Source organism: Plasmodium vivax, chromosome 7 (assembly GCF_000002415.2).
Source record: "Plasmodium vivax chromosome 7, whole genome shotgun sequence".
Classification (NCBI taxonomy): Eukaryota; Apicomplexa; class Aconoidasida; order Haemosporida; family Plasmodiidae; genus Plasmodium; species Plasmodium vivax.
The window spans coordinates 21,953-49,950 of record NC_009912.1 but is presented as its reverse complement, the minus strand read 5'-3'; the positions used below and the strand labels follow the sequence as shown (position 1 = coordinate 49,950).

The window sequence follows — 27,998 nt, the reverse complement described above, 5'->3', positions numbered from 1 at the left end:
CAGCTGTTTTCTTTTTAATGATTTATTTCGTTTGCGTAGCTTTACCCACGTTTCCCGTCTGAATTTATAAGCAAGTCGTTGTGGTAACTGGAATTGATTACGTCGCGTTGCGATACGTCGCGATACATCACGTTACTTCTTTTTTTTTTCTTCCTTGGGCGCAATTTTATCCAGTTCGGTGGGATGCCACTTCGTTCACCATTTTTGACTACCTTTTGTGGCCTTGAATGATTGCACACCGGTTTACGGGTCTCCATTCCGCGTTTTGCTATGGGTTATTATGTCCTAAAGGGCGCGTATCTATCTCACATGCTTCTCCGCAACTGTCACGAATTGGGAGACACTCTACAAATCACATGTGGAGTGGACGTTTAAATTGTAGTAAGTTTCAAAATCCCTCTTGAGCATTTTTACGTCCTCATACAATTCCTTAAATGAGCATCTTCTGGATGGTACAAATTGCAAACATTTTTTTATTATTCTTTTAATTTTCCTCCTCCATAAGACATCAGCAAAAATTCCTCTACTTGGCAACAACTCATTAATGGTGATATTTTTTTCTCCAGAATAAATGTTCGTGCTGTTTTTGCAATTCCATTCACATAACACATCGACTACCTTCACTTCGTCTTTGTTAACAACGCTTAATAAATTATTTCCACCAAATAATTGGCATAATACTAGCCCGACGCTGAAGATTGTTGTTTTTGTTGTGAATTTGACTACCCATGAATCAATATTTTGCATTTTAAAATATTCATTTTCTCTTTTTTTTTTTTTCTTCCTTTCCGATTCGCTTAATTTGATTTCCATATCTTTTATTTTTTCATCCTTTTTAATTAAATACTCTTTTATTTCTTCGTTATCTGAGTAATGTTCTCTCTCACCATCATCCGTCATGTCATGAGTGCATATCTTCATTAAGTAGTGGCCTTTTAATATGTCTTCCTCTTCGCTATTTGGCTGATGAGTATCCGCGGTTGCTCGTTTTTCCGACGAGTTGACATTCATGTTTTCTGAATTGGCGTTGGGTGCGACGTGGTCAATCGGTTTGCATCCTGGGGGTACACTGTTTGCGTTTTCTCCAACGGGGTTGCCACTGCCTTTGCTTTTGCTTTTCTTCTCGCCGATGTGTCCATTTATTTCATTATTCTGGTCTTTCTGGGACAGGTTCGTGCCACTGTGCGGATTACCGTTGTTGCCGTTTCGAATGGTTCCATTTCCGCTCCCACCGGTCATATTGGGCTGGTTGTGGGAAGGTCCCACGTTGGCACTCACCGGGTGGGGAGCTGGACCGTTTTTCTCCGCCTGGATCGTTCTCTTGCTACCAGTGCTGTTTCCTCTGGTGTTACTCCTGTTGTTATTCCTGGCGTTATTCTTAGCATTATTCTTGGCGTTATTCTTGGCATTATTCCTAGAGTTATTCTTGCCGTTATTCTTGGGATTATTCCTGTTGCTATTCCTGCGGTTATAGCTGCTGGCACGGCTGAGGCTGCCACAGTAAGTACCATCTCTGTTTTTCAAAGAAGCTGGTCGGACGTCATCCGCTTCAGTAGCGCATGAGCATTTTCGATTCAGTGGACTTAGTGATTGACCGCTAAGCATAAGATCTCTCTTCCTCACAACGGGCTGAATAAAGCGCAAGTCTAGGAGCTTCTTCCACCTGTACTTTATTCTTAACTGTCTCGTTTTGATAATGTGGAAAATGTTTGAGTCGGGGCCATACCATGTCTTTCTAAACTGTTCGGATTTGTTCAGAGATGATAATAGGAAAACTAGGAGGGCACATTCAGGAGAACAAAACCCCTTGGTACATATTACATAGTATAGGAAATTATTAAAGTTCTTTTGAGAATTATTATTTTTAATTTTTTCATAGTACGCAGGATTTGTTGGAAAGTAGAAACGTCTACCCGGTAAAGCATCGCCTACATCTATGATGGTAACCTTTTTACAAACAATTTTTGAAATTCCCGTTTCGTATTCAATCATAATGTTTCCTGGTTTGGTATCCCAATTAATGATTGGATTGTCAACCGATTCGCACACAATCATTAAATGTTTAACTAATTTTTTGCAAATGTCCAGCAAGAACTGACCTTGTTTTACATTTTCCGTTCCTTTTAATTTCTGAATAATGTACGTTAATGTACACCCGTCAATCATTTGCATGGCTACTCCTATCACGTGCTCCCTATTTTTTGTTATTCCAACGGATGACCATAGATATTTTGGTACTGAGCCGGGATGTTTTTTGTTTTTTTTTAAAATTTCTTTTGCTAAGGGACTTTCGCGTGGTGCATTTTTCTCCTTACACCTTTTGCAAACATTGATTTTCATTTTGCTGGGAGTGCTTATATTCTGGTTGGACGAATTGTCTGGTGCGTGGATATTTATTGGAAGGTTCTGTAGGTCGTTGCTTTGGCGTAAGTTCTTACTGGGGGAGGAAACACAAGAGACTACACTCTGGGGCATTTCTCTCTTTACAGGAGATGTGGGTTTGCAATCGTGTGTAGAATTTTTCGATAATTTTGCGTTGACAGAAGCGTTATTTTGCTGCCTATTTTTCTCATTCGCGGTATCGGCAAGATCATTTTGGACCTCCAAATTGATGACTTTTTTTTCTTTTTTCGCATCAATTCCTCTTCTTCTTTTGTTTATAATTTTATGCTTTGTTTTTAATTTGGTTACCTTTTTCGTAACCCGTTTGTTTCGGACATTTTTGTTTTTGCCCGCCTTCTGTTTGTTGTTGGCGATTCGTTTGCGCTTTCTCCTGATGCTCTCCCTCTTGATTTTGTTCCTTGTGTGTAGGTATATACTTCTGCTGTTCTTGCGGTTGCTGCGGTTGTTGCGGTTGTCACGTTTGCCACTATTGCCACCATTGCCACCATTGCAGTGGGCGCCGCGGCTACTTCCGATGTTGTGGCTGCCGAGTTCACTTCCGCCATTGCTGGTGGCGTCTTTCGTTCTCGCAATTTCTCCGTTTTCTTCTTTACCTCTTCCGCCGCTATCCACTTGAGCAATGTAGTTATTTTCCTTCGCACGAGGACCACTTTTCGAGACGCACGAATGATCAAAGGTGTCCACATATTGAGCCATCAGTTTTTTCTTCTTCGCAGTAGTACTGTCCCAAACATGGTTGCCTTCATTATTTTTTTCAGCGTGATTGCTCAAAAGGGTTTTGTTTAAGGTGGTATTACTCCCATCATTTGTTAACGCTATATCTTTGTCGAAGAAAATGTTTAAGCAGTACTTGCATATAAATGGGTAAACAGCGTTGTTGGGAGAATTGATGGAAATGTCTCCTATTGGAATTTGACTCAACTCGCTCGTGAGGTTGTTACTGCTGATGCTGTTCTGCTTAGTATTAGTGGTGGTGCTATTTAGACCGTTACTTGCACAGATGTTTTTATCTTCACTTGCTTTGTCAATTTCCATGCTGTAGTTGTGTTTGTTTTGTTGCTCATAATTACACGCCTGCATTTCATTATTGGGGGGAAGTGTGGTATTCATTAAATTCCTAATGCTGAGAATTTCTGAAAGGTACAAATCTAAGTGTTCATTTGAGGAGCGACTGGAATCGGGGGGTTTATTTGTGGAGCGACTGGAGTCGGGGTGTTTAATCGTGGAGCGACTCGAATCTGGGTGCTTAATCGTGGAGCGACACACATCAAGATGGTTATTTGCGGTTGTGTCTTTTTGGGAACAAAATTTTTTATACGATTCTAGGTACTGGCTGTTTGATAAATCCGAACTGGAGATATTTAGAGTTGAGAAACTATCAAACTGGGTGGCTTTTTTACTTTGGAGAATATTTTTGACACTTTGCTCATGACATTTTCTTATGTATTCCTCCGACTGGTACTTTCTCTGCGCATAATTTTCAATTTCGATGTTGACATTCCTGAGTTGTTTCCCCTCAGATAGGAGGCTGTGTATTTTGTACTTTAATTTGTAGATGCCGCATGTACTCGTATTTAGTATTTTGATGGCGAATTTACTGGCTGGTATGTTTTTTAGCGAGTGTTGATAAATCGTAAAGGGGTTATTTATGGCGTCATTGATGTAGTTGTACCTAACTACGTGCTTGATTATGTTGTACATGGTGTTTGCCTCCATGGTCATTTTCTGCACAAGGAACAGTTTGCACTGATCTTTCAGTAGGTCGTATAGGGATTTATATCCAAACACCCTTAGGAAGTTTATTCTGTTTATTTCATGGATGAGGCTTTTGTAGAGCGCCTTGTTGGGCGCGCTTTCGGGGTTGTTTTGCGGTTCATTTGGGGGTACATTTTGCGCTTCATTTTGGGGTACATTGTCCATGTGCTTCGAGCTTGGGGGGTTGGACAGATTGCCCCCTGCAACGGGGTTACTGCCACTGTTACCATTGAGGTCATTATTGCCATCATTGCCATCCCTGCAGTTGGAAAATGATTCCCCCTCCTTCTTCATGATAGAGCAGCTTTTGCCAATCATTCTGTTGCTCAAAAGAGTGGACTGTGTGTCGTTTGGGCCTCTTGGTAGGGCAGTCGAATTGGCAAGCCCCGCGATGGCGGCGCCGTCTTTGTGTGTAGCATTTGAGCCGTCTGGCCTTACACTGGCGCTAGAATTAGCATTCGCATTAGCATTAATATCCGCATTAACATTCGCATTCGCATTCATGTTAACTATCCTGGCGGTGTACATATCGCTCGGGGCTGCGCCGTTGGTGTTAGCATTGCTGTTAGGGGAGCCGTCCACCACGTTGTTACCTGCGTTCTTCCACTTCTTGCTGCTACTTATATTTTCATGATTACTGCCCACATTCTTGATATGCTCGTTTTGCGGCATTTCCGCTTGGACGGGATTTGACTGGTCGTTAGAGATCTGTTTGGAGGTGTCACTCTGCGACAGGTTAATATAAGACAAAAAGGTTCTTTTCCTTGAAGCTACATTTTTCGAATTTGCTGGGCTGTTTTTGCTATCTTCATTTGGGGCATTTACAGTATTCGTAAAATAGTTAAGAATCAAATTGGAATCCTGCGAATGGTTGAGGAAGTCCTCCAAATTGCTGTCATCAATTTCGAAATTTTGCCCATAATTTTGATTATTTAAATTTATTTTCATATAATCATAGCTGTTTACATTTCTCTTAATTAAACTGTAGAAGTTTTCAAAGTTTTGAATGTTGGTGGAGAAAAGGCTGCTAATATTGTCCACGGCCACAACCTCTGCTTCGTACACATCAAATTGGCATTTATTTTGAGAACTCAATTTTTTTCCTAATTTTATGTATGCATTTCCAAACTTTATGTCAAAATCTATTTTATTTACAAACTCTAGATATCGCTTAAATGGAGTACTGATTTCGGGCAATTTTTCCACTTGGGATTCCTCCACATTGCTCGTAGCTTTGGAATTGGAATTTATTGGGCTCTCATCGGCCAATTTATCCTTTTTGGTGTTGTTCTCATTATGGGGAGTTACTGCATTGTCTGCATCTTCCTTGTTGTCTATTTTGCTTTTTTTATTTTCTTCTTTGCTCTTGGCAAATTTGCTATTTTTCTTTTTCCCTCCTTTAGCGCACTTAGAATTAAGCATACTTTTTTTTTGAATATTTTTATTCTTACAAGTGGTCATTTTTTTTTCTGTTTTTTTTTTTTTGCTTTTTTTCTTCTTGCTGGTAGTGCTGCACGTGCTCTGCTTATTGCAGTCCCCTTTGTTTTGGTCGTTTCCCCCCTGCTCGTTATCGTCGTCGTTGTTGCTGTTGCTGTTGTTCTTGTTCTTCTTGTTACCGCCGCCGCTGCCGCTTCCACTACCGTTGTTGTCGGCGCCGCTCTTTTTGCCACCCTTGTTGCTTTCCTTGTCGCCTTGGTTGTCACCGCCCTCGTTACCACCGCCTTTGTTATCACCACTTCCGTTACCATCGCCTTCCTTGTCGCCGCCTTCTCTGTCACTATCCTCGCCGTCGCCAGCGTCGATCCTGGCACCACACATGCAGAAGATGTCCGTAACTCCGTTCACATTATTGCAGTTTCTGAAGACGCTCAGTGCACTGCTGTTATTTAAAACGTGCGTATTATCGTTTGTCAAATCACCGTTGCAATTCCGTGGGAGCACTCCTCTACCCGTTTGGCTGCTTAAGGCATTAATGGATAGGCACTGTTCGTAAAAGAGTCCTCCATTTGTGTTATAAACGCTCGGGTCCTTTTTCATATTCGAAATTCCCTCAAATGGGTTGCCATTCCTGTTGGTAGGGTAATAATCTTCATTTTCTCTCACGCGTTTCTTTTTGCACATTTTACACAATTTATTTTGTTTCTTCAAATTGTTATGATTAGTAGTATACACACCGCTGGGGATGTTGTAATAATTTGATGGGCCATTATTTTGATGAGGCTGGGTGTACCTGTGGGTGCAGTTTGTTTCTTTGTTTTTGTCGACGGTACTGCTGAAATGGATGTCATTCGTACCGTGGTTGAAAAAGGCGTTGAAGTAGTAGCTGATGTCTTTTTTATCTTTCTGCGGGAGTTCTCCCCCTTTAACGAAAGTTCTGTTGCCGTAGTGGGGCACGTAGTTATTTATTCCCACAAAAGGGCTGCTGCTGGGGTGGAAGCGGTTCTGATAACCGCAATAGAAGTTATGAGAGCTTGTGTTATGGGGGGTGTAGTTGTAGAAGTCGCCGTTTTGGTCATAGCCGTTATGATGGTAACCGTTCTGGTGGTAGCCTCTATAGGGGTAGTCTCTATGGGGGTTGTTACTATGGAGGAAGCTGCCATAGATGAAGCTGCCATAGTTGCTGCGGCAAGGCCTATTGCACCCATTTCCGCAACTGTAGTTTCCACTTCCGTGCATATGCCCTTCGCTGGGCATGAAACTGTTCGGGTTCGTTTGCCACCTTATTTGCTGCCCATTGTAGCAGTAACTCATATGGTTCATATTATGTTGTAAACTATTTTGACATTCGGTGCGAAGGTTTCTACGGTACTTAAGTCGCTCCATGGAACGGGGCAATTGATCCCTAATAATGGTTCCGTTCGTATTGGAATAATTTCCGACGTGTTTATTATTCATACGATTGTTGAGATTTGCGTGTGTGTCGTTATGCGTGTAGTCATGCGTGTAGTCATGCGTGCAGTTCATTTTGTTTTCCATCTGGTCAGTCCTCCCAACCACGTTGTTGTGAAGTTTAAGGAATCTTTCCTTTTCTATGTAGTACTGGTTACTACTGTTAGGGTTCGTTTCGGCTATATTTCTTCTGCTGTCATCCGGTTTATGTGTGTGATTGTTTGGCCTATCACCGTTGCTACCACAACGCATTTTGTGACTGTCCATTCGGTGCTTGAAGTGCACCGTTAATTTTCCTTTCATTTGGAGTTTTAAATATTGAGAGTGTCTATCTTCTGATGGGTCCAACATCCGTGGGTGATAATTATTCGATTTGTCCCTTTGTGTATGATCACTTGTGCATGTTCTCATTCCACTCTCTTCAGTTTTATGAGTACTGTTGGGGGTGTAGACCACTTCGTTTTTGTGTTGTCTTGAAGGGGGGCTTACTCCTATGTGTGTCTGATTTTTCAGGCTTCTCTCGTGTGTGCCGCCACGGGAGCGGCCACTGGAACTTCGGTAGATACTACATGCATTGCGATCCGAAGGGCCGTGGAAGCTAGACCCCTGCCCCTTTCGAGCATATGCTAATTTCACAAAATCGCGTTTGAGGAAACTAGAAAGCGTGTGTATAACATGTATGTGCAAGAAATTTTTAGTACATTCTGATGCACTCGCGCTGGGCTTCTTTAACTTGTGCCACATTTTGCAAACATTCCTATATTTTATTATGGTATCCGATGGAGCAACAAAGTAGTGGCAAAAGTAGAGAATTAGTTTCTTCATTGCGGAATACAGTGTAGTATAATAATTTGAAGAATTGCGTGGGCTATTCTGATGAGGGGAAATTTCGTTTTGATGTACACATTGATACGACTCTTCCGTCTGCCCCCTTTTATCCTTGAAGCGTTGCAAATATGCTGGCAAATTGATTTCCACTTCAGATTTGATATCCTCATGTTTCAGGTCAGACAACCAGCTTACAAAATTCCTTTCGCAATACTTTTCCTGCTTACTACAACGTTTGCTACAGCTGTGGTGAAAAAAATATTTTCGCTCGTATTTCACAACCCCATGGCGTTCTCCAAAGTAGTAGAGTAATAAACTTATTTTTTCTTTTGTACGTAGCAGAATTTTTTTCTTTTTAAAATGATAAGAGATGATATTTTCACATAGGTCAAGAAAAAAAAGGGCATAATTGACGATATTATGATATTGTGTAACCAGAATTTTGTACTTTCTGAAAAATATGGGTTTTGGAAAGGGTAGTTTGTTTCTCACTGTGGTAGAGATGGAGATTGCATTGGACGCAGCTCTAAAGATGGCGAATGTGGACATTTCTCTTTGGAAGAACGAATGGCCCATTTCTGTGATGCAATTTTCTAGGCAATTTTGTACGCACAAAAATGACTGCTGATGAGTTGTACTACAGAAGATACTCATTATTGCCTTTTGAAATATTACATAGCAATGACGAGCTAGATAAACTGCTTGGTACAAATCGTAGTAAACATCATTTCGTATGCACTGATGATGGGGGTCTCTTTGTATGCAATACGGTATGCTTATTATCCTTGCGATTTGGATTTGACATATGTCATGGTGCTTTTTGTTTGTGGAATTTAAAAATTCCATAATGCCGCCTCGTACGTTATATGTTTTGCACATAACTGTTGAAACTGCTAACGATATAGAGCTTCTGCTCTTTTTCATTTGTGGGAAGGTACTGCTCAAGTGGTTTAGGAAGTTTACTACGGTTGAGATGGTTCCTGTTTTTTCTTTGTTCTTGTTATTCTTTTTTTTTTGTTTTTTTTGGTTCAAGTCAGGAATGCTTCTCAACTTGGTGTTGCAGTTCGTGGTGGCAACGTTATACGTCAGGAGGCAGTACTCAACAAAAAGGACACGCCACAACGGGAGTGCTTGGCACACTTCCATACAGTTGTCATGATAATGCGTGTCTACATTATACACATCCATGACGATTTGGTGTACTACGATGGGGGACTCTTTGTTGGGTCTCTCGCATCTCATATCATTTGTGTTATTTCTTTTGTGAAATGAGGCGTTTGGTTGTGTATTTTTTGAGATGACTAACCCCTTTTTACCTCGAACATTTGCTTTACTTTTTCTTTTTGTGCAGGTAAAATGTTCCATTTTGACAACCTGCTTTTTAATGAGAACAGTTAATCGTCTTCCTTCTTCCTTCTTTCCGCATTTTGTGTTATATTGTATACACTTGACGTGTGGAGAATCGCCTCCAGCATTCTTTTCAGGGATGTCTACTATGTCCACAGAGAGGTTTCCTCCTTTTGGGGCCTTGTCCTTACTGGCTCTACGTAGACACTTCTGTGTAGCGGTAGCTTCTAAGTTGTCCTTACAAAATTTAAAAAAATGTTCCCAAGCTGTCTTGAGATGATCCGTACTGTTTTGTACGGCTAGGAAATTTTCTACATTGTTGAGGAAAATCATTTTCTCGAATGGGTGTACACTTTTTCTTATTTTTCTCTCCTTGGTGAATCCCCTTTTAGCGTTCTTGCAACATTTGCTACGGATCAGCTTTTCGCATTTCTCCTTGTTTACAATTATTTTTCCCTTAAACCTGTTTTTAATGGATAACAATTGGTGCCTGCTCTTCGATCGATTGTCCTGCTTTGTTATTTTTTTTTCTCCCTTTATTTTACTTATCTTTTTGTTAAGTGTACCTTTTAGCAGTTGGGCTCTGCAAAAATTGTGTTCATGTGTGTACTTAACAAAATGTCTATCCCTGTTGTACAGGCTTGTGGTGCGTTCATTTGCTTCTGTTGGTGTGTCCTCTTCATCGTCCTCGCTCTCATCTTCGTCTTCACCCTCTTCTTCATCCTCTTCTCCATTTTGAGTGCTTTGTGTACTTTGCATATTCAGCTGGTTTCGCTTTTCCCTCGTGCACAGGGAACTCACATGAGTGCTCCAGCATGACGCCTCCTTCTCTAGATACTTCTCCTTGCACGTTTTGTTTGTATACACCAAAATTTCAGAAGTACACGAGTCCCTTAAAAGGAATACTCCCTCATTATCACTATTGAGCATTGGTTCCACATCGTCCGGCTTAAGGTTAAAATGGCTGGTTTTCAGGTACGTTAGGTAAATCATTTTCTTTTTTTGGGGCAGGGTGTACAAAGCAAAGGCATATTTATGCACTTTTAATGATACTTCAAGTGTGTTCCTATGCAACGCAGCCAAAGCAGGTCTGCGTTCATGCAAGTTTGGCGATTCGGCAATTTAGGCGATTCGCCAGTTTAGCCAAATTAGGCAATTTCTTGTACGTATATATTAGCACACTTCTACACTCTGTACTTCATAAAAATGAAAGCAAGAGTCGCCAACTGCAAGCAGTTACGAAGATGAATTGAGGGCTAACTCGATTCAGTCACTTAAATTCGAAAGCATTCACCTACCTTTTCGTGAACGCGTCAATACGTGAAAGGTAAGGATGCAGGGGAGTAGCAGTGAGGAAATACAGGTAAAGGAGTAAATGTATGGAGATGATAATTTGGAAAGAAAGCTCTGGAAAGGAAACTTTAGAAACAACAGTTTGGAAACTGTAGCATGGAAACAGTAGCATGTAAGTAAGCATGTAGAAACAAAATAAAAAAAATAAGAAAACTAATTGGCATTTACAAATTTCAGAATTTCATTAAAAATAAGAAAAAAGGCGTACACATGAGTGTGAACGCACAAAAAGGGGGACACAAAAATGCGTACAGATAGATATGCTAAAAATGCGTACAAATAGATGTGCTAAATATGCGTACAGACGAAGATTCATAAAAATGCGCACAGGCGAACAATCATAAAAATGCGTACGTGTACTAAAAAAAAAGGGAGGTGTCTGAAATTAATAGCATATTAATTTCCTACCCTTGCATGTGAACAGGTGACGTTTTCTTATGTAATGGAATTCTACAGGATGTACAAGCAAATGGGTTAGTCTTATCGTTATATTTTATTTAATTAATAATTTCGCACTATAAAAAAAAAAAAAAAAAAGGAACAAAAAATGGCAATACACAAAAGTACAGTAATGTACAATAGGGTACAATAAAGTACAATAGTGTACAGTAGGGTAGTTCAAAATAGCTCAAACAGGTTATATTTAATATACCCCTTTCATTACGTACATTTTTTAACGGCTCTTATTTTATAAAAACAAAATAAGAAAATGTAGAAAAGGTGCATGTGCGTTGTTTGCCACATGTAGTGTATTTTGTCAATTTTATGCTTTGTAAAATATTTCGAGATGCTTTCGGGAGATGTAACAATGCTCGCTCTTTCAAAATGAAAGTGTATCTGGCTGGTATTGTTTCATGCACGTATGCACCTATGCATGAGTACATTTGCGTACACCTGTGCGTATGTACGCAATGCATTTAGGTACCCCTAACACATTAACATAGCATGCGTGCGAAAGCATGTACATAATATACCTCACGTGACAAGTTCTACGCACACTTAAAAATGGAAAAAAATTCACAATGGATTGATAAACGCGAGAACGAAAAAAAATGTCGAAAAAATCGCGATAAAAGGAACAAAAGGAAAAAAGAAAAACATTTTCTATACTTAAGCAAAATAAACAGAAAAAAATACTCAGCCATTTATGCCAAAATATAAATGCTTTTCTTTTCTCACTAAAAAAATATAAAAATTCATAAGGAAATAAAACAACATGCAAATTCTATACATGCGTAGAGACGACAGTGTATCATGGTATATGTACACCTTTCTCAAGCATAAAAATGGGGTTACTTTGCAAAATAGGAAAAAAAACAATCTGTTCTAACTGCATTTTGGAAAAGGAGATATTTCTAAAATGCGGGAGCAGAAATCTACAGAAAAATCAAAAAAGGATTGTTCAAAAACGTACCAAAAAAAGCATACACTTGGGTATATAAACATATACAAATATATATACAAATATATATACATATATACATATATACATATATATGCGTACGCGCGTGACATACGCTGAACATATGACTCTGCTTAATCATACTTAATTATAAAGGGAGAAGTGTGCATATTCAACCAAACCAATGAAGACATAATACGAACGAAAAAAATGAATGTCTATGTGGAGAAAAAAAAAAAAAAATATGCGCATCAGCGATACTCGTATTAATTTACAAGCTCATTTGTCACATTTTTTTTTCACTTGCAACGAAAATAAAGTGTATAATTTTGTTCTGAATAAAAAAAAATATATAATGAATAAATGGCAAAATGTATATAAAATTTTTGCGCAAATTTAACGAGGGATTTATTTACGCTCGCGAAAAAAAGGAAAACACAAAAAAAAAAAAAAAACATATATTATATACTCGCAAAATATATTCATAGCAACCGAATAACAATTTTCGTCAATTTTAAGTTCGGGCAGAATTACACAAATATATGTATTGAGGGCTTCAATATGCGCATATACATGTATGCATGTACGCACATATAAATGTTCTTTTTTGCTCGTGCAAGCTCGCATAAAGTTGCCAACGCGAGCCCTATCTCTTGTACAGTTCGTTTACAGAATTATGCTTTAGTTTTGTTTGTGCTTTGTTCTGTGTTCCCTTTTTTGTTTTTGTTTTTGTTTTTGTGTTTATTTTCATTTTTTTTTTTTTTTACTCTGTTGTTTTGTATTTATTTTAGCGGTTTTGTTTCCATTTGTTGGTTATGCTTTTGCTTGTTGGTTATGCTTTTGCTTGTTGGTTATGCTTTTGCTTGTTGGTTATGCTTTTGCTTGTTGGTTATGCTTTTGCTTGTTGGTTATGCTTTTGCTTGTTGGTTATGCTTTTGCTTGTTGGTTATGCTTTTGCTTGTTGGTTATGCTTTTGCTTGTTGGTTATGCTTTTGCTTGTTGGTTATGCTTTTGCTTGTTGGTTATGCTTTTGCTTGTTGGTTACATTTTTATTTGTTTGTTTTTTTTTCACTTGGTTTTTTTTTTCACTTGTTTTTTTTTCATTTCGTTCGTTTCACTTCGTTTATTGTTATTTTTTCCTTTCGCGAAACAATTGTGAAACAACTTTCAGAAGGAAAATAAAGAAATACAAAAAAAAAAAAAAAAACAAAGCACGCAAGTGAGGTTTATGCGGAAGCGAAATGTAAAATAGCATTTTTGCTTTTGCTTCGTTGCGCATGTGCATTAGCAATAGAACGAATTTTATTTTTAACCTCTTCCGTAGTTTACATGTATGCCCGTGTATACACAAGTATGCGCATATGCACATGAAGATGTGCGCATTTAATCAAGCACACATGTTTTTAATTCGCACGTATGCAAAATACATGCATGCGAATGTATTATGTATGCATTATGTATGTGATATGTACATACGTATATGTTACCTTATGAGCACGCATTGCCATCCTAGGACATACTTGACAATGTACCCCTTTTTAATGACAAAAAAAATGCTAGAACGATGATAAGTTTTGCTTTTACCTTTAAAAAAACAAACACGAAAAATGCCATTTCGCAGCATCGCAGAGGACGCCCAAAGGTGATGCGCATACGGTTATGAAAAGGGAAATAAAAATAAAATTTAAATAAAAGCGTTAAGCACTAAAATTCGAACGCAAAAAAGGATATGTTACTGCTTAACCATGGTGAATTTATAATTTAACCAAATCACACTCTTTCGACTTTTTCTTTTTGTTAAATGGGTTTATTATTTTGCCATCATTTACAAAAAAATAAGTTTTACTTGTTACCAAGGAGTGAAGAAAAAAAGCGCGTAAAAGGGGAAAGGAAGTCCCAATTACGCCCTTTTTTTTAAATGTGTCATTTTTTGTGAATCGCGCTGAAATGAAATACGTACAAATACAAATGGGCGCCATTCCTTTTGCAGGAAAAATTCACAAAGGAACGTATAAGCAAAAGTATGTACACACACAAACGCACACGCGTGTAAGTACGCATATATGTAAGCACACACGTGTAAGTAAGCATATATGTAAGCACACACGTGTAAGTAAGCATATATGTAAGCACACTATGTGCGCGCCTCCAAGTGGTAAATGACCTGGAATTTCCCCTCAACCGTTTTAATGAACACATTTTGGTAATTTTCATCTGGTGATACTCCTCATTTCGAGGGAGAAAAGAAGTTGTTCCCCTACCACATTTTAAGAAATAAGTACATACAGCGCATTAAGGCATATATGCGTTATCGTGAGAAATGTTCGCACCATTTTGTTACACCCTGGGTGGTTTCCTTTTTTATGTCTTCATGTGAACAACTCTTGTTGGAACGAACGGAAATGTATTGCGCATAAAAGAGAAGTTATCTCAGTGTGGAAAATATCACCATAGGGATATGTTAAAATATGTGTATGCAATTTATAGAGAACGGTTTTTTATTCACAGTCAGTCGTCTTACACTTAATTGTTAATTCGATTGTGGCGCATGTGACCAATGCAGCTTGAATTATGTATAACTTCGCAGGGAATGTATATTAATGTAGGGATGTTTTTTTTTTTTTTTTTTTTTGTATTTCTTTACACAACATTTTCCACTTCCCTATGACCGCCAAGTTTACGTGTAGTATATGATAGTTCAATTTCTTATTTCCATGCCCACGAGCAGTTAACTGTTGCCCAAATAATAACACGTCCAATTGTTACACCATTCGTGGGGAATTTAAAAAAAAAACACTCACCTTTTTGTCGAATTATTTTTAAGTGAACATACACCCAACCAATTTTTATAAGCACAGTAGTAAAATAATTCTCAAAGGAAGTGTATTTTTTGTTGCGTGTATTTTAAAAGAATGTTCACTGGTTGCGGGAAAAAACAAAATGTTCATTGCGTACTTATACACATGTGACGCATGCCCGTCCGTACAGCAACACAAGTATATTAAAAAATATATTTACATTAATGCAGTAAATATTTTTGTATGAAAGTACATTTACATGTGTGTGTACCAAAACGTATTGTTCGTTGTGACCCTTTGTATGCACGCGGCCCAGCTCCCTCACATTTGCAAAATTTTTTAACAATATAAAGTGCTGCGCGCACATGGATTGGCGTGTAGCATATGGTGCAATTTTATGTTTTTTTCCTTTTCTTCTTTTTTTTTATTTTACTTTCTGTGTTACAACTACTACAGAAATATTGATGTGATGGTTATTAAGCTGATCAAAATTGACAAGGAAAAAAAGATTAATCTTTGTGAATAGTTTTCATAACGTTTATATGCCGCCATATGTATATACATGTATGGGAAAAAAAATAAGTTTAAATTTTTTCTTGTATATTTTACGCAAAATTGTTCTTATTTTTTCTTTTTTTATATTTCCCCCCTCCATTTGTTTTTCTTTGAAAATTTTGCTAACTTAAGAATATATTTTTTTTTTTTTTTTTTTTCTTTTTTTTTTGTTTCGTTTCGCTTCATATTAACCCACACGAGAAGGAAATATCATCGAAAGTACATTTCAAAATATACAGGAAAAAATGCGTTTTATGAGCAAATGAGCGAATTGCATAAATAAGCAAATTTATGAACAAATTTACATATGGCTTAAACACATATAATACGTGCGCGTACATTCAGGTATCACATCACTGTGAGGTATACTCCTTAACCGAATTAAGAAACATAACCGCAAAGGAAGAAAACCATTAGAAGAAAATTATGTCAAATAAAAAAAGAACCATTTTAAAAGTTATCATTCTTGGGGATAGTGGGTAAACAATTAAGAAATGTTGAAAACGTCGACATTACAGCCGCGTTAAATTTTGGGGAGGGTGTACATTGTACATAGGTATGTATGCAAACGTATATGTGTATGGATATATTGGGTGAAAAAAAAAAAAAAATTAAGAGGACACCCATGTGGATAGACCAAAAGATGGAACAAATGACACAAGAGAAGCGCAAAAGAAACGCTAACCGGGTAACACAGTGAAACGACGTGCTAATGAAAACGAGATGAACATTATGCAGTTTTTTAAGTCACCCTGCGTTTTGCGTATGTACATGCAACACACCGCAGTGATGCGAAAGTGACGAGAAAATACAGTTACATCATTAAGGAAAGAAGTTGAACTGATTCTTGAGTACTGTCAGTTGACTTCTCGCATCGGAGGTTTGTTAAAGTTGTCTCCCAGATGCGGAAGCACATGTCTACCACTGAGCATTTGTATATATAAAAATGATTTTTAAAAGTTTTGTTGCAAAATAAGACTGTGTCACGTTAGCGCTATTTTGTTCCAGCCCATTTGTTATATTAAGTAGAAACGGAAATGAGTGGATGGGCTGCGTACCAATTGATTCACTCCAAATGGACGTATGAATAGTCGAATTAAACTTAAGCAACACACATGCGTTAAACAAATAAGTGGATGTCAAAATGTTACACAGGCGTGCTATCCTTTAATATATAATAAAATATGAAAACGTTCAATATAGAATAACACACTATAAAAAAATGGTCAACCTTTTATATTAAAAAAATAAATGCAGTTTATTTTATGTACACATGATAACCCTAAATTTAACGCGGCTGTTGGACGTTGCTATTTATTTAGCACATGCATTAAGTTGTTTTGGGGAAATTGTTTCACCTTTCCAATTTTTACAACTTCTTCGTGGTAATACCCTTTTGCGCATTAATTTTGTCCCCCCTTTTTTTTTTTTTTTTTCAGTGTTGGAAAGACATCATTAATGAATCAATATGTAAATAAAAAATTTACGAATCAGTACAAGGCGACAAGTAATTAGATGAACTGAGATTTATTGAGGAATTATTTTGTGAATTTTTTTTTAAATTTGTGCTATATTTATATAATTTTTTTTTTTTTTCCCCCATGTTAGTTGGAGCCGACTTTTTAACGAAAGAAACCATAGTTGACAATGAGCACCTAACAATGCAAGTTAAATGAAAAGGAGAGAAAAATTGCTAATAAGGCATATGCAATATGTGCTTGTGTTTAGTTGCCTTATTAAGATGTGGCATGAGTTATGCACATGTATATGAGAGTACATGCGCGTGATTGTACATTTATATACATGCATATGTGCTGAATTTTCATTCGAGTAACGCCTCTACCCACTTTCTTCCCAGATATGGGACACGGCAGGCCAAGAGCGCTTTCAAAGCCTGGGGGTAGCTTTTTACAGAGGGGCCGATTGCTGTGTGTTAGTTTTTGACTTAACGAATTACAAAACGTATGAATCGCTGGAGTCGTGGAAGGACGAATTTCTGATTCAGGTACCGAATAGGGGGGGAAGGCGATGGTCCCTGTAGTGCTGCCCATAAGCAGGCACATATATATGTGTGCATGTGTGCATGTGTGGCTACCAGTACGCACAGCCGAATGCTATTTAATTTTGCGCGAACTTGTTTTTCCGTGTAGGCCAGCCCCAAGGATCCAGACAATTTCCCCTTCGTCATAATTGGAAACAAAGTGGACGAGACGAATAAGAGAAAGGTAACTGATAAGCGGTGCGAGTGATCACTTTTGCGTATTAGCAGGATGTTCGTATGTTTATAGGTGCGCACGACTGCTTGCGATTGTAGAAAGGGGTGCATTCGTTTGCCCATTCGTTCAATCGTCTATTCACCCTTTCGCCCATTGGCCCACTCTTTTCACCCTGCCAGGTCCAATCGCTTAAAGTCTTGCAGTGGTGCAAGTCGAACAACAACATCCCCTATTTTGAGACGAGCGCAAAGAACGCAATCAATGTGGATCAGGCGTTTGACGAAATTGCGAGAAAGGCCATGAAGCAGGAACACCAGGAGGAGCAAATGTAAGGGAACAAAAAGGCATAAAAAGGGGAACGTATAATAATGTGCCCATTTATGCATATATGGACGCCATGGGACAACTGTTCCTTGGAACGTTGCAAATGGGGTTCTTGTATCATGCCGCTTTACCAAAGGAACGTTAGTGAACCCCCCCACACATTTGCCGCATATCACGTGCATGTAAAACATTATGCGCAATTTTTCCACTTTTTACTCTTTTCAGATATCTGCCTGAGACATTTGCCCTGAACAACCAGGGCGATCAAAAAATATACAAAAGTCGCTGTTGCTAGGAGTTGCCAAGAATGTGGGCATGGACAACATCATTTTGTTTTTTGTTCATTGGTTTATAACCCCCATAACATTTTGTGCTTGATGTACGTACATTTAGAAATGTATGTATATATGTATGTACAAACATGCGCTAGTATGTGCACAGCTTTTCCAGGCGAATAGCATTTCCCCATTTTCGCATTTTTTGGGTGAATCCTTCACGTACATGTTCAAAGCAAATGTATGTTTTAACGATATGTGTTTAAGGGTGGACGTGCGCATGGAAGGACCTGTTTGTTTATACATAAAAATGTATCCATTATGATGGAAAGTTTGCATATTTTTGAGTGAACATCCAACGTAGGGTAGGAAAAGAGCATGCCTTTATATTTTGCTGTACATACGTATATGTATGTAGTAGCAAAATATACCATTCGCGTAATGTTAAGATATACTGCACGTATACTTTTTTCCTGTTTATATATTTCTCCATGCAACCTTTTGCATATCTGCATACAGTTATGCGTATGCATATAGACGGCCCACGTCTATATTTCGTTGCCCTTTTTTTTTTTTTTACCAAAATGTAGTTAACCTTTTTTACTTTTTTTTTATCCCACATGTTCATAATTTTAAAGAACTTTTTATGCCGAGCTGTGAATACCGTCTGTGTACGTCTTAAAAGTTAGGGAGAACCAGTTGGTGCGCAAATGGCAAAGGCGAAAGGGGGCAAATGGTCATAATGACATAAATGCATAAAAACATGAACACATGCATGCATAATTTCTACTACTACGCGAACAATCCTTTCTTTTTTCCGGCGCATATTGTTCTACGATTATGTCTTTGGCTTTGTTGATATGCTTTTACTAACTTTGCGTGAGGGGAAAAAGGCTACATAGTGGGACGACGCTGCATTATTCTTTTTTACTCTGTCTCCTCTTTTAGCATAAAAAAATTCTTCGTTTTTTCTTACAGGGCGATTTTTTTTTTCCCATCATTTGTTTGCGCCTTTGTATTTTATGTAAATACGTTTTAATCTTAAAGGTAAAAAAAAAAGATCTCTTTTACTTTAACCCCATGTTATGAAAAAGGTTTGGTACATTGGTCCCTGCATAAATAATAGGTCTTTTTTTTTCGCTGTATGTATGCTAGTAATTTTTATATGAACTGAATGCATGTTGTATTATTTGCAACCATTTGGTTAATTCATTTTTTTTTACGAGAATGTAGTTATGTGGTAGGACTTTTATTAATTTTCAGAGTATTAAAAATTTTCGCAACTCTTAAACACATCTTTTTATCTTTTTTCGTTTTTTATTTTGCCGCGTGGTTGCAAGTGGGTTGTTTAATTTGTTCGTTAATATGGGTTTTATATAGGAAGTATTGGCAAAAAAAAAAATAAAATAAAATAAAAGGCCCCACCATTAGTTATGGCATATAGAAAAAATTCCTTTTTTTTTTGTAGCCACAAAACTGGTTATCGCATTTTTATTATATGCATATTTTATAAAAAAATTACTGCATTGTTAAGTGTTTTTTTTTAAAAAAAATTATGAGGAATATTGAACCATTCAACGTTCATCCGTTTGGCAAAAAATGGCTATATATTATCGTAAAAAAAGGCTTTAAAAAAATACGCTTATCTTTTTTTTACGAAACGTTTGCTATACGTGGCATAGCATCATATATATATATTGATTAGGCCATATGTTTTGTACAAAAAAAAAAAAAGTGCCATATTGTTAAATTACTGTTTTGTATAAAAAGTTCATATAATGTTGATGAAGCAAGATTTTGATGACAAAATTGCTATGGTACAATTTTGTATTTTTTTATAAAACACGATTTTGCGAAAATTGTAAAAATATACGGATGCCCGCAATCTGCTGATCGTTCGAAGTTTTTCGAGTTTTATGGTACTTGCATACATTCACTGGCATGCATATGAAGATATATCCAACAGTTTACGCATACGTATTAAATGCGCATAAATATACATACGCGCGCATACGTATGTATATGTTATGTTTACATGGTATAACAGGCCACTTTAAGAAGATTTTTTTTCAAGGGGAAAGATTTTTTTCAGTAAAACTTTTGAGTAAAACCTTTGAGTAAACTTTTTGAGTGAACTTTTTAGTAAAACCTTTGCGTAAACTTTTTGAGTGAACTTTTTAGTAAAACCTTTGCGTAAACTTTTTGAGTAAACTTTTTTCGTGAAGACCCAACAAAATGCGCGTTATGTTTAAACCGTACAGGTACATTTGTGTAAATTTCATTTGTATTATTTAAGACAGAGACGGTAATTCTTTCTAGAATTGCGAAGAATAGTTTACAAAATAGCAAAATGCACAAATATGTTATGTGAAGTACGTTATATTTGCGCATACCTCATTTGTATGTTTTTTTTTTTATCGTAACAATATACAATATAGCGTTATTTATAGAAGTATATATATTTGTGTATATATGTGCTAACCCGCGTATGTATACATACTCATATATGCCTTAATGCATGCTAACATACGCACGTGCATATCCACATGTAAGAGGCGGAGCCCCTTCCTGTATGAAGCACATATGTAACAAAACTGTTAATAGTAAATGTAAATAAAAGGTTAACAAGACAAGACCACACGAGTTAAACACTGATTTAATAAAGACATCAAAAAAAAAAAAAAATGGACGAAACAGAGCCGACCCTGCCAGATTTGTGTAAAAAAATAATCAACACGCATAATAACTATATTGATAAGACAACTCTATATGTAAAAACAAGATGGTTTGGTTTATTGGGGTTATTTATTTTATACGTTCTTAGGGTATATTACGTGACGGGTTTTTACGTAGTGTCATATGCGCTATCGATTTTTTTACTAAACTTATTTTTGCGATTTTTAACCCCCCACAATATAGAAGAAATATATGAGCAGTATGAAAATGAAAATAACGGTTTATTACTCCCCATGAAACAAACGAATGAACGAAAAAATGAGAACAATCCTGATGATAAGAAAGAGTTTAGGCCATTTTTACGAAAACTGAACGAATTCAAATTCTGGCTGTATGCCAGTAGAGCTATTTTGATATCAATATTTTGTACCTTTTTTCCCTTTATGGACATACCAGTATTTTGGCCCCTATTACTTTTTTACTTCATATGCTTATTTTTTGCAACTATGAAGCAGCAGATAAAAAATATGATCAAGTTTAAGTATTTGCCGTTTAACACAGGTAAAGCTGCTTTTTAAATTTGCAGCAAAATTGCGCCCCTGCTGGCATCGTTTGGGGCGCTATCGCTGTGTGCGAACATTTGTACGTACATGTTTTATGTACATGCTTATAAGCACATTCTTACATGCTTATGTGTTTCTTTTTTCCCCTCCCCCCAGCTACCAAACAGACGTACGGTTCTGTGGCTCGCGGAAATAAAATCAGCAGATAGGGTGCCAAACGCCTCCAGTCTAGGTTCCCCCTTTTTTTTCAGAATCTACCATTTTTATGTAATTATTATATAGCTGCTACGCAGCCGTTATGTATGTACTTACATGTACATATATATATGTTTTTTTTTTTTTTTTTTTTTTTTTTTTTTAATTCCAGTCGTATTTTTAAAAAAATATTGATACAAAACAAAACTGTTGTACCTATTCATTTAATGTTTGTTAAAACTTTTTCTTCCTCTTTGTTTCAATTTACTTTACAGTAATTTCTTATCATTTTGTAAATTCAGTCTTTTAAATATTAAAAACTTGAATCAACAAATGAAATTTTTGTTTTGATGAAAATTGCACAGCAGCATATGTTGGGCGGTACCCTTTTGTGTGCGCGTAATTTACCTGTTAATTTTGTTGCTATCCATAGCTGCTAAAATTTCACAACTGTCATAATTTCTTGATGCAATTATGGCACGTTTTAACTGCCCCAATGTGTAAGCCAACGAGAAAATGTTACTCATGATTGCTTTCTTTTTTGTTTCATTTTTTTTTTTTTTTGTGAGAAACTTAAGAAAAGGGAAAAATGCTCTATGATGGCACTTTAGCATAAGAATGGAAAAAAAAAAAAATACCAGATTAACAGTTGCAGTGAGGAGGTATACAACCAACGCGTGGAGAACACACGGAAACAAACTGCTTCAACGATTGCGTTCAAAAAGTGAAAAAATGAAAATAAACCGACGCAGCGGAAGCGGTCGAAGTGGTCGACGTGGTTGAAGTAAGCGCTCCCAGGCTAGCCATTCTCGTGCGCGTCCCACTTTTTGCACACGTTTTTACTCTTCTGCTACTTCGTCCAGTTGCTCAATCATTTCCAGATCACTCGCAGAAATGTCATACTCTTTCATCAATCTCTCTGTGATAATTCTTTTTCTTCTTTGCGAGACAGTTTCATTGGGTGCTAATGTGTAAACGGAATAAAGGAAGACGAAGATGATTAACGAATTAACAACAAAACTGGTGAAGTCCTTCTTGATGCTCACGAACAGTTTTCCTCTGTTATATCCAAAAACGCTTAAATTTCTTTTTGGCTGTGAATTAATTACTTTATAATTTGGATTTGAAAAAAAATTTGTCTCTTTTTCGTCTTTTCCTTTTTTGGAAAATTTATAATTTAAGGTGTTGTTACTATTATTATTGTCATTATTATGCCCCCCACTTTTTGTGCTAAAGGATAATTTCTTACAATGGTGCTCTTTCACATTGTTCCCTTTGTATGTATGGCTTATGAATGTGTTTTTGAGTCGAGATATATTAAAGTTTCGACGGGTTCCGAAAAGGTAATTCATTTTTGCGAGTCATCCGGGGGGTCTTCAAGCACAAGCGTTTGTGGCATACGTGGGGGCTGTGTGGATTGTATTAAACGTTTGCATAAAGATAAGTTTTACACGCGCTTATGCATCTAAAAAATATGGTTTGCGTAAATATATTCTTTGTGTAGCGGTCTTTATCACGCCATGTTTTGCCTTTTATGTTGGTCCTTCTAACGAATATAGGGGGGGAGCGGCAAAATAATGAAGTCAATACTTTCACATGGTGCGTCAAATTCGCCTTCTTTTTTCATAACTTTTTGGTATAACAATATATAAGCGGAGGAAAAAAAGAAAAATGTGAAGCGCCCGTTGGGGGTGAATTTATGCAGAAGAATGGATGTGGACAGAACAAAGCAAAGGGAGAATTTTTACAATTTTTCGGAGAAAAAAGGAGATTTTTTTATCCATTTTTGGTTTGCACTTTTCATATAAGTGGTACCTTTTGTGCAAGCCGCTTAAGCAAAAGGGAATGGAGCATTTATTCCATTTATTTTATACATCGCTGCAGAATTTTTGTTAAAATGAATATGCAATAATTGGCGATTATTTGTGGATTCAAGCAGTTTTACGAATGACTCATTTTGAGAAAATTGCACTTTAGGGAAAATGTAGCCTCTCCATAATCTTTATTTTAACATGTAAAGATGAATTGGCTCGCTGGAAGGGAAAATGCTTCACACGATTTCATTTAAAAATATTTTTTCACGCTACGTAGAAAAAAAAAACTCTTTTTATGTGAATATCCCACCAACCTGTGTTAATTAAAAATGCGCGCAAAAGTGCGAAGCGTCGTACCCGAGCACAAAATAGGAAAGTTCCAACAACAACAAAGATATAACGTTAAAAAATGTGCACAGGATTACGCCCTTGTGAAGGCGCGTATATTTTTTCCTCAAAAGCGTTTCCCATTATTGCCAAAATGTGAGAAAGAAAAAAAAAAACTGCCATTTATGTAGGCGGCCTGATTTTCCCCCTTTGAAGGGATGTACCATCCGAATTTTTATTCTTTAAAGAAAAAGGTCATTTGTTAAAGAATATTTCTTTTCACATTATATTGCAGACTTTCTTTAACAAGTTTTTGAATACAATAAATGCTATAATGCTAAAATGTTAAAACGGTCAAAATGTTATGTACTCAAGAAATATGCGCATTACGAACGACGCAGTTATTTGTACTTGCACAAGCAGTGGATACACATACCTGTAGGAACAATATACATATGCGAACACTTGTAAAAAGAGCAGCGTAAATATACATAGTGTACATTTAAAAACGGCCGAGCGGAGGAATTCACAAAAATTAAAAGTATTCATTCTGTAGCGCACAAAAAGGGGGTGGGAAAAAATGAACGTGTGGGTGTGCACACATAAATATGCAGTTCGGGCTAACAGTACTGGTCTTCTTCCCCTTCACATCAGTTGGCTCAGCCGATGGGTTTATTTTGTAACGGAGCGGGTAAGTATGTGTGAATTATGCGCGACCCTTCTTTTGTGGGTAAAAATTACGCATGTTCGTCCACCAGGGGGTAATTCCTTTCTTCCACTTTTATATCTTATCCGTTCATCACCTCTTTTTTGTATGTTGCTCTTTCCATTTGACATCTCTAATGTAATCATCGACAACGAGTCCCACCAGTGAAAACACAAGTGTTATAATCGTCCCAGAAAGAATTGATACGTATATTAAATTGTGTAATCTCTTTTCCTTCTCCACCTTTGTACTCAATTCTAGGATCCTTGGATCTAGGGGAACATTGGGCTTTGATTTCTGATTCGCATCCCCGCAGCTGTATGCTGCAATTAAGGCGGAGCATATAAATAAAATAAAAAGGGTTAATCTGTTGTTGAATTCCATTGCGTAAAAATTTTTCCTTCTATTTCGTGTAAACGGGTTTGCGTCCAAATTGCTGTTCTTTTTACTTGTATGTTGGGTTAATTGTGCCAAAAAGTTGGGAAAAATTGCCGATACTTTTTATGTTCACTTAATTTTGTAATTTTTTTTTTAAGCTGTACAATTCGGGAAGGTCCACGTTATTTGGCAAAAGGGTTTCTTTTTTTTACTCAATTTAATGTTATTCATTCAAAATGTACATGTCAGAGTAAATGAACGGATGTGGCATAACAATTGCTTCATTTTGCATGCACATTTTTCAAAAGGGACCACTTCCTTAATGGCGCATATTTTGTGCTAACGGTCAACCTGCTTTGAGCTTCGCACATCAGATTTGGAAGTTTCTTCTCATTAACGATGATGTCAAAATGGAGTTTCGTGCAAAATGGCATTCTACATATATAGGCGTGTATACATCTCTGCCAAGAGCTAGTGGTTGTATTTTTATGGGTGTAGATTTCACCCTCCTTTTTTCTCAACATTTTTAAGCGCACCCACAGGTATACACTCCAAAACCATGAAGTGTTTTTATACAGGTTTAAAATTCGTCTACAGAATTAAGCGCCGTGCGCACCACATATTTTTTCATTGGGGAAGAGGCACAAAGTGGAATTTGCATGCAAAACCACATAAAATGACGTAGGAAAAAAAAAAAAAAAACATTCAACTCGTTTCGATCCATTTGTATCTATCACTTTTGAGGAATAATTCTCTTTTCATGTATTAAAATTGAAAGCGGCCTTTTTTACAAAAATAATAATGTTGCAAGAAAATGTTCAGCAAATTAAACTGATGATGAACTTTAAAAAAATTTAACTCCCGTTTGGGGAAAAAGCAATTTTTTTTTTTGCTCCATGATTTTAAAGCATTAATTTGAAAAATGTACATTTTAAATATATGTCAAAAGGAGTGCGAATTTGTATAATTAAGGATAGCCGCTTCTATTTGTTACCTCCAAGTGGCGCTTTCCCCGGGGAAGCACCTTTTTCCCCCCATCATAGAAGGAAGAGCATGAGAAACTCTTTTTTTTTTTACTTGTTCACCATTTGTTTATGCAGCATTTTGGCAAACAATTTCAAGTATGTTCATGTGTACTTATGTCCTTGCAAAGGAGCGCCCATATGTGAAGGTGGGCAAATATAAACGTATGTCTATCCCTCTCCTTAGGGGTTCTTCCCCCAAGGATAATAAAAGACCTGCACGGTTGGGACTGCTTAGGTAGAACCAGTCCATTACACATTAAAGTTAAATAAAACGGAATCGAAAAAGTGTGATCGAGGAAAGGTGAAGAAATATGCCCTGATGTTATACCCCCTCCTTCCTGTGGTGTACCCATATCGATTTTCCAAAAGTGCACAAAAGGGAGATCCTTTTTTTTTACATAGGTTTAAATGGGGACATCACATTTGACTCTCAAAGGTGTTTCCCATCCATTTGCACATTTTTCGCAAGATTTAATTTGTTACAATATAATACGTAAAAAGTGGAAAAAATAGGAATGGCAGGAGGGTGGAAGAATAAGTAGGTAATTTAACTGATTAACCATTTTGCAAAAAGGGGCACCGCGAACTTTTGCCAAGGTGTATCCGTGAAATGTGCCCTGCATGTGCACATAGCGTTGGCTATTAATGGGAGTTCAATTTGTTTTTATAAGTCACATGTGTAGTTGCGCAAAAACGTTTACATGCCAAATGAGTAATGATCCAGTTTTTACGCGCATGCCCATGAAAATGGGCTTCATGGAAAAAAGGTATGTTATACGTATTTTGAAATAAGAAAGGGAAGCAGTTAATATGTAGGAATGGACTGTAGGGCTTCCATTGCTATGGCGCCCACTCGCGTTCTTCTCAGTTAACTTCTTAACCCGTTAGTGAAGTACTAGGTCATTCTAAAAAGGTGTTTTCTTTTTTTTTTTTTTTCGAAGGAGGTGCAACGCCCAAGTGGAAAATTGCATTTATGGCAAAAGGAACTTTTTCCCTTTTAACCTGGGAAGCGTTGCAAAATGTGAACCCATTCGGAGGTGTTCTTTGAGCAAATGTGTAATCGATGTGAGCATATAGAAGAAGTAATTCGTTCCACAGATGCAGAAAATTACCTTAGCGTGACAGTATATGGGGAAAAAAGAAAACAATCGGATGATATAGCATTAAATTTTAAAGTGAATAAATTTGAGGATCATTAAAAATGTGTTAACATGTCTTTTTTATGGAACATTTCGCGCAAATTAATTTCAGAATTGGAAACAAATAATGGTGAACAATTTGGTCAGCTAATTTGACATTTATACACCATGAAAGGGTACACATATAAGGGTACGCTAACGCACAGCGAAAAAGGGAAAAAAAAAAAAAAGGAAAAAAATCCGAATAAAGATTATAAGATAACGTAACATATATTATGTGTGTCGTTGTAGTAACGGTTGAGCACATTTTATGTGCAGTGATTAGACGCGGTAACGTTTAATTTATTTTTCGCGCCCGATCTAATGAGGTAAGGAAAAACAATCCAGGTAACCGTAAAACGCGGAGCAGTCAAACAGGAAAGTATAAAAATATATGTGAAAAATGAAAAAGGTGACTGTGCAACATGTATATATATATGTGTACAAGACAAATGGTGAGCGAATTGCCCCTCGTACAACTTTAAAAATTAGAACAAAACTGTTGTTTATTTGTTCGTTTTTGCGGTGGAGCAAACCAAATGTTTTAATTACAATTTTTGATTTCCCAAAAAATTAATTCATTCTCAGTGATGCACCTTCTCTTTAGCAACGTCAAATTTTTTACTAATCATAATTTTTTTTTTTTTTTAATTACCATTAATTAAACAGGTGCATGCTTATTAGAGCCGCTTTAAGGAACAAAGTGTGCACTTAAAAATTCAATTTAAATAGCCTTCTCGGGATCACGACTGGTAAAATTGAAAGAGGTTTTTACTCGAGTGCAAGGTTTGATTTAATAATAATTAAAAAAATAAATAAATAATAATAATAGTTTCATTTTGACTGCCTTCCTTGATTTGTTCAGATTATATTTTATTGTAAAAAATATGTGTGTATATTACGTTCACCTGTGTGTATAGTATAAGCACAATTTTGCGAAAAACAACCTTGCACGGGGCATCTTAATTTGATCAAAAAAGGAGGGAAATTT

The 27,998-nt window shown here is 36.9% G+C and overlaps 5 protein-coding genes across 5 annotated transcripts, besides 25 other annotated features; 2 read left to right on the top strand and 3 right to left on the bottom strand.

The window, feature by feature from the left end:
• Positions 1–345: 345 nt before the first annotated feature.
• Positions 346–10,215, bottom strand: PVX_098610 (hypothetical protein, conserved; the record flags this gene model as incomplete). The annotated part of the gene is made up of 1 exon (XM_001614522.1): positions 346–10,215. The coding sequence occupies one exon, from the start codon at positions 10,213–10,215 to the stop codon at positions 346–348; it is 9,870 nt and encodes a 3,289-aa protein (XP_001614572.1).
• Positions 1,192–1,215: a microsatellite.
• Positions 1,519–1,556: a microsatellite.
• Positions 1,595–1,614: a microsatellite.
• Positions 3,122–3,143: a microsatellite.
• Positions 3,208–3,240: a microsatellite.
• Positions 5,133–5,166: a microsatellite.
• Positions 6,454–6,478: a microsatellite.
• Positions 6,485–6,557: a microsatellite.
• Positions 6,861–6,883: a microsatellite.
• Positions 7,862–7,883: a microsatellite.
• Positions 8,143–8,163: a microsatellite.
• Positions 8,724–8,747: a microsatellite.
• Positions 9,761–9,791: a repeat region.
• Positions 10,216–10,839: 624 nt separating the features above from the next.
• Positions 10,840–10,859: a microsatellite.
• Positions 10,860–13,179: 2,320 nt separating this feature from the next.
• Positions 13,180–13,199: a microsatellite.
• A 282-nt stretch (positions 13,200–13,481) lies between these two features.
• Positions 13,482–13,523: a microsatellite.
• A 672-nt stretch (positions 13,524–14,195) lies between these two features.
• Positions 14,196–14,215: a microsatellite.
• Positions 14,216–15,528: 1,313 nt separating this feature from the next.
• On the top strand, positions 15,529–18,483 carry PVX_098605 (small GTPase Rab7, putative). The gene is made up of 7 exons (XM_001614521.1): positions 15,529–15,809; positions 16,770–16,837; positions 16,939–16,997; positions 17,189–17,335; positions 17,481–17,555; positions 17,726–17,874; positions 18,096–18,483. Exons 1-7 carry the CDS (start codon positions 15,757–15,759, stop codon positions 18,163–18,165), a joined length of 621 nt encoding a protein of 206 aa, XP_001614571.1. The 5' UTR covers positions 15,529–15,756; the 3' UTR covers positions 18,166–18,483.
• Positions 15,949–15,988: a microsatellite.
• Positions 16,762–16,854: a microsatellite.
• A 464-nt stretch (positions 18,484–18,947) lies between the features above and the next one.
• Positions 18,948–18,984: a microsatellite.
• A 1,845-nt stretch (positions 18,985–20,829) lies between these two features.
• PVX_098600 (RER1 protein, putative) lies at positions 20,830–21,593 on the top strand (the record flags this gene model as incomplete). The annotated part of the gene is made up of 2 exons (XM_001614520.1): positions 20,830–21,382; positions 21,541–21,593. 2 exons carry the CDS (start codon positions 20,830–20,832, stop codon positions 21,591–21,593), a joined length of 606 nt encoding a protein of 201 aa, XP_001614570.1.
• Positions 21,594–22,418: 825 nt separating this feature from the next.
• On the bottom strand, positions 22,419–23,752 carry PVX_098595 (hypothetical protein, conserved; the record flags this gene model as incomplete). The annotated part of the gene is made up of 3 exons (XM_001614519.1): positions 23,592–23,752; positions 23,395–23,457; positions 22,419–23,125 (listed from the first exon to the last, which is right to left on the bottom strand). Exon 3 carries the CDS (start codon positions 22,929–22,931, stop codon positions 22,419–22,421), a length of 513 nt encoding a protein of 170 aa, XP_001614569.1. The 5' UTR covers positions 22,932–23,125; positions 23,395–23,457; positions 23,592–23,752.
• A 23-nt stretch (positions 23,753–23,775) lies between these two features.
• Positions 23,776–23,808: a microsatellite.
• Positions 23,809–24,519: 711 nt separating this feature from the next.
• Positions 24,520–24,810, bottom strand: PVX_098590 (hypothetical protein, conserved; the record flags this gene model as incomplete). Its single annotated transcript, XM_001614518.1, has 1 exon — positions 24,520–24,810. One exon carries the CDS (start codon positions 24,808–24,810, stop codon positions 24,520–24,522), a length of 291 nt encoding a protein of 96 aa, XP_001614568.1.
• An 87-nt stretch (positions 24,811–24,897) lies between these two features.
• Positions 24,898–24,940: a microsatellite.
• A 1,681-nt stretch (positions 24,941–26,621) lies between these two features.
• Positions 26,622–26,654: a microsatellite.
• A 1,049-nt stretch (positions 26,655–27,703) lies between these two features.
• Positions 27,704–27,746: a microsatellite.
• A 57-nt stretch (positions 27,747–27,803) lies between these two features.
• Positions 27,804–27,825: a microsatellite.
• Positions 27,826–27,998: the final 173 nt, after the last annotated feature.

Excerpts from the sequence above, each read along its gene's own strand:
- PVX_098605 (XM_001614521.1), top strand. The coding sequence starts at position 15,757 with ATGTCAAATAAAAAAAGAACCATTTTAAAAGTTATCATTCTTGGGGAT. Across the intron at positions 16,838-16,938 it reads GAATCAGTACAAGGCGACAA|TTGGAGCCGACTTTTTAACG; the intron begins GTAATTAGATGA and ends CCCCCATGTTAG. Across the intron at positions 17,556-17,725 it reads ACGAGACGAATAAGAGAAAG|GTCCAATCGCTTAAAGTCTT; the intron begins GTAACTGATAAG and ends TCACCCTGCCAG.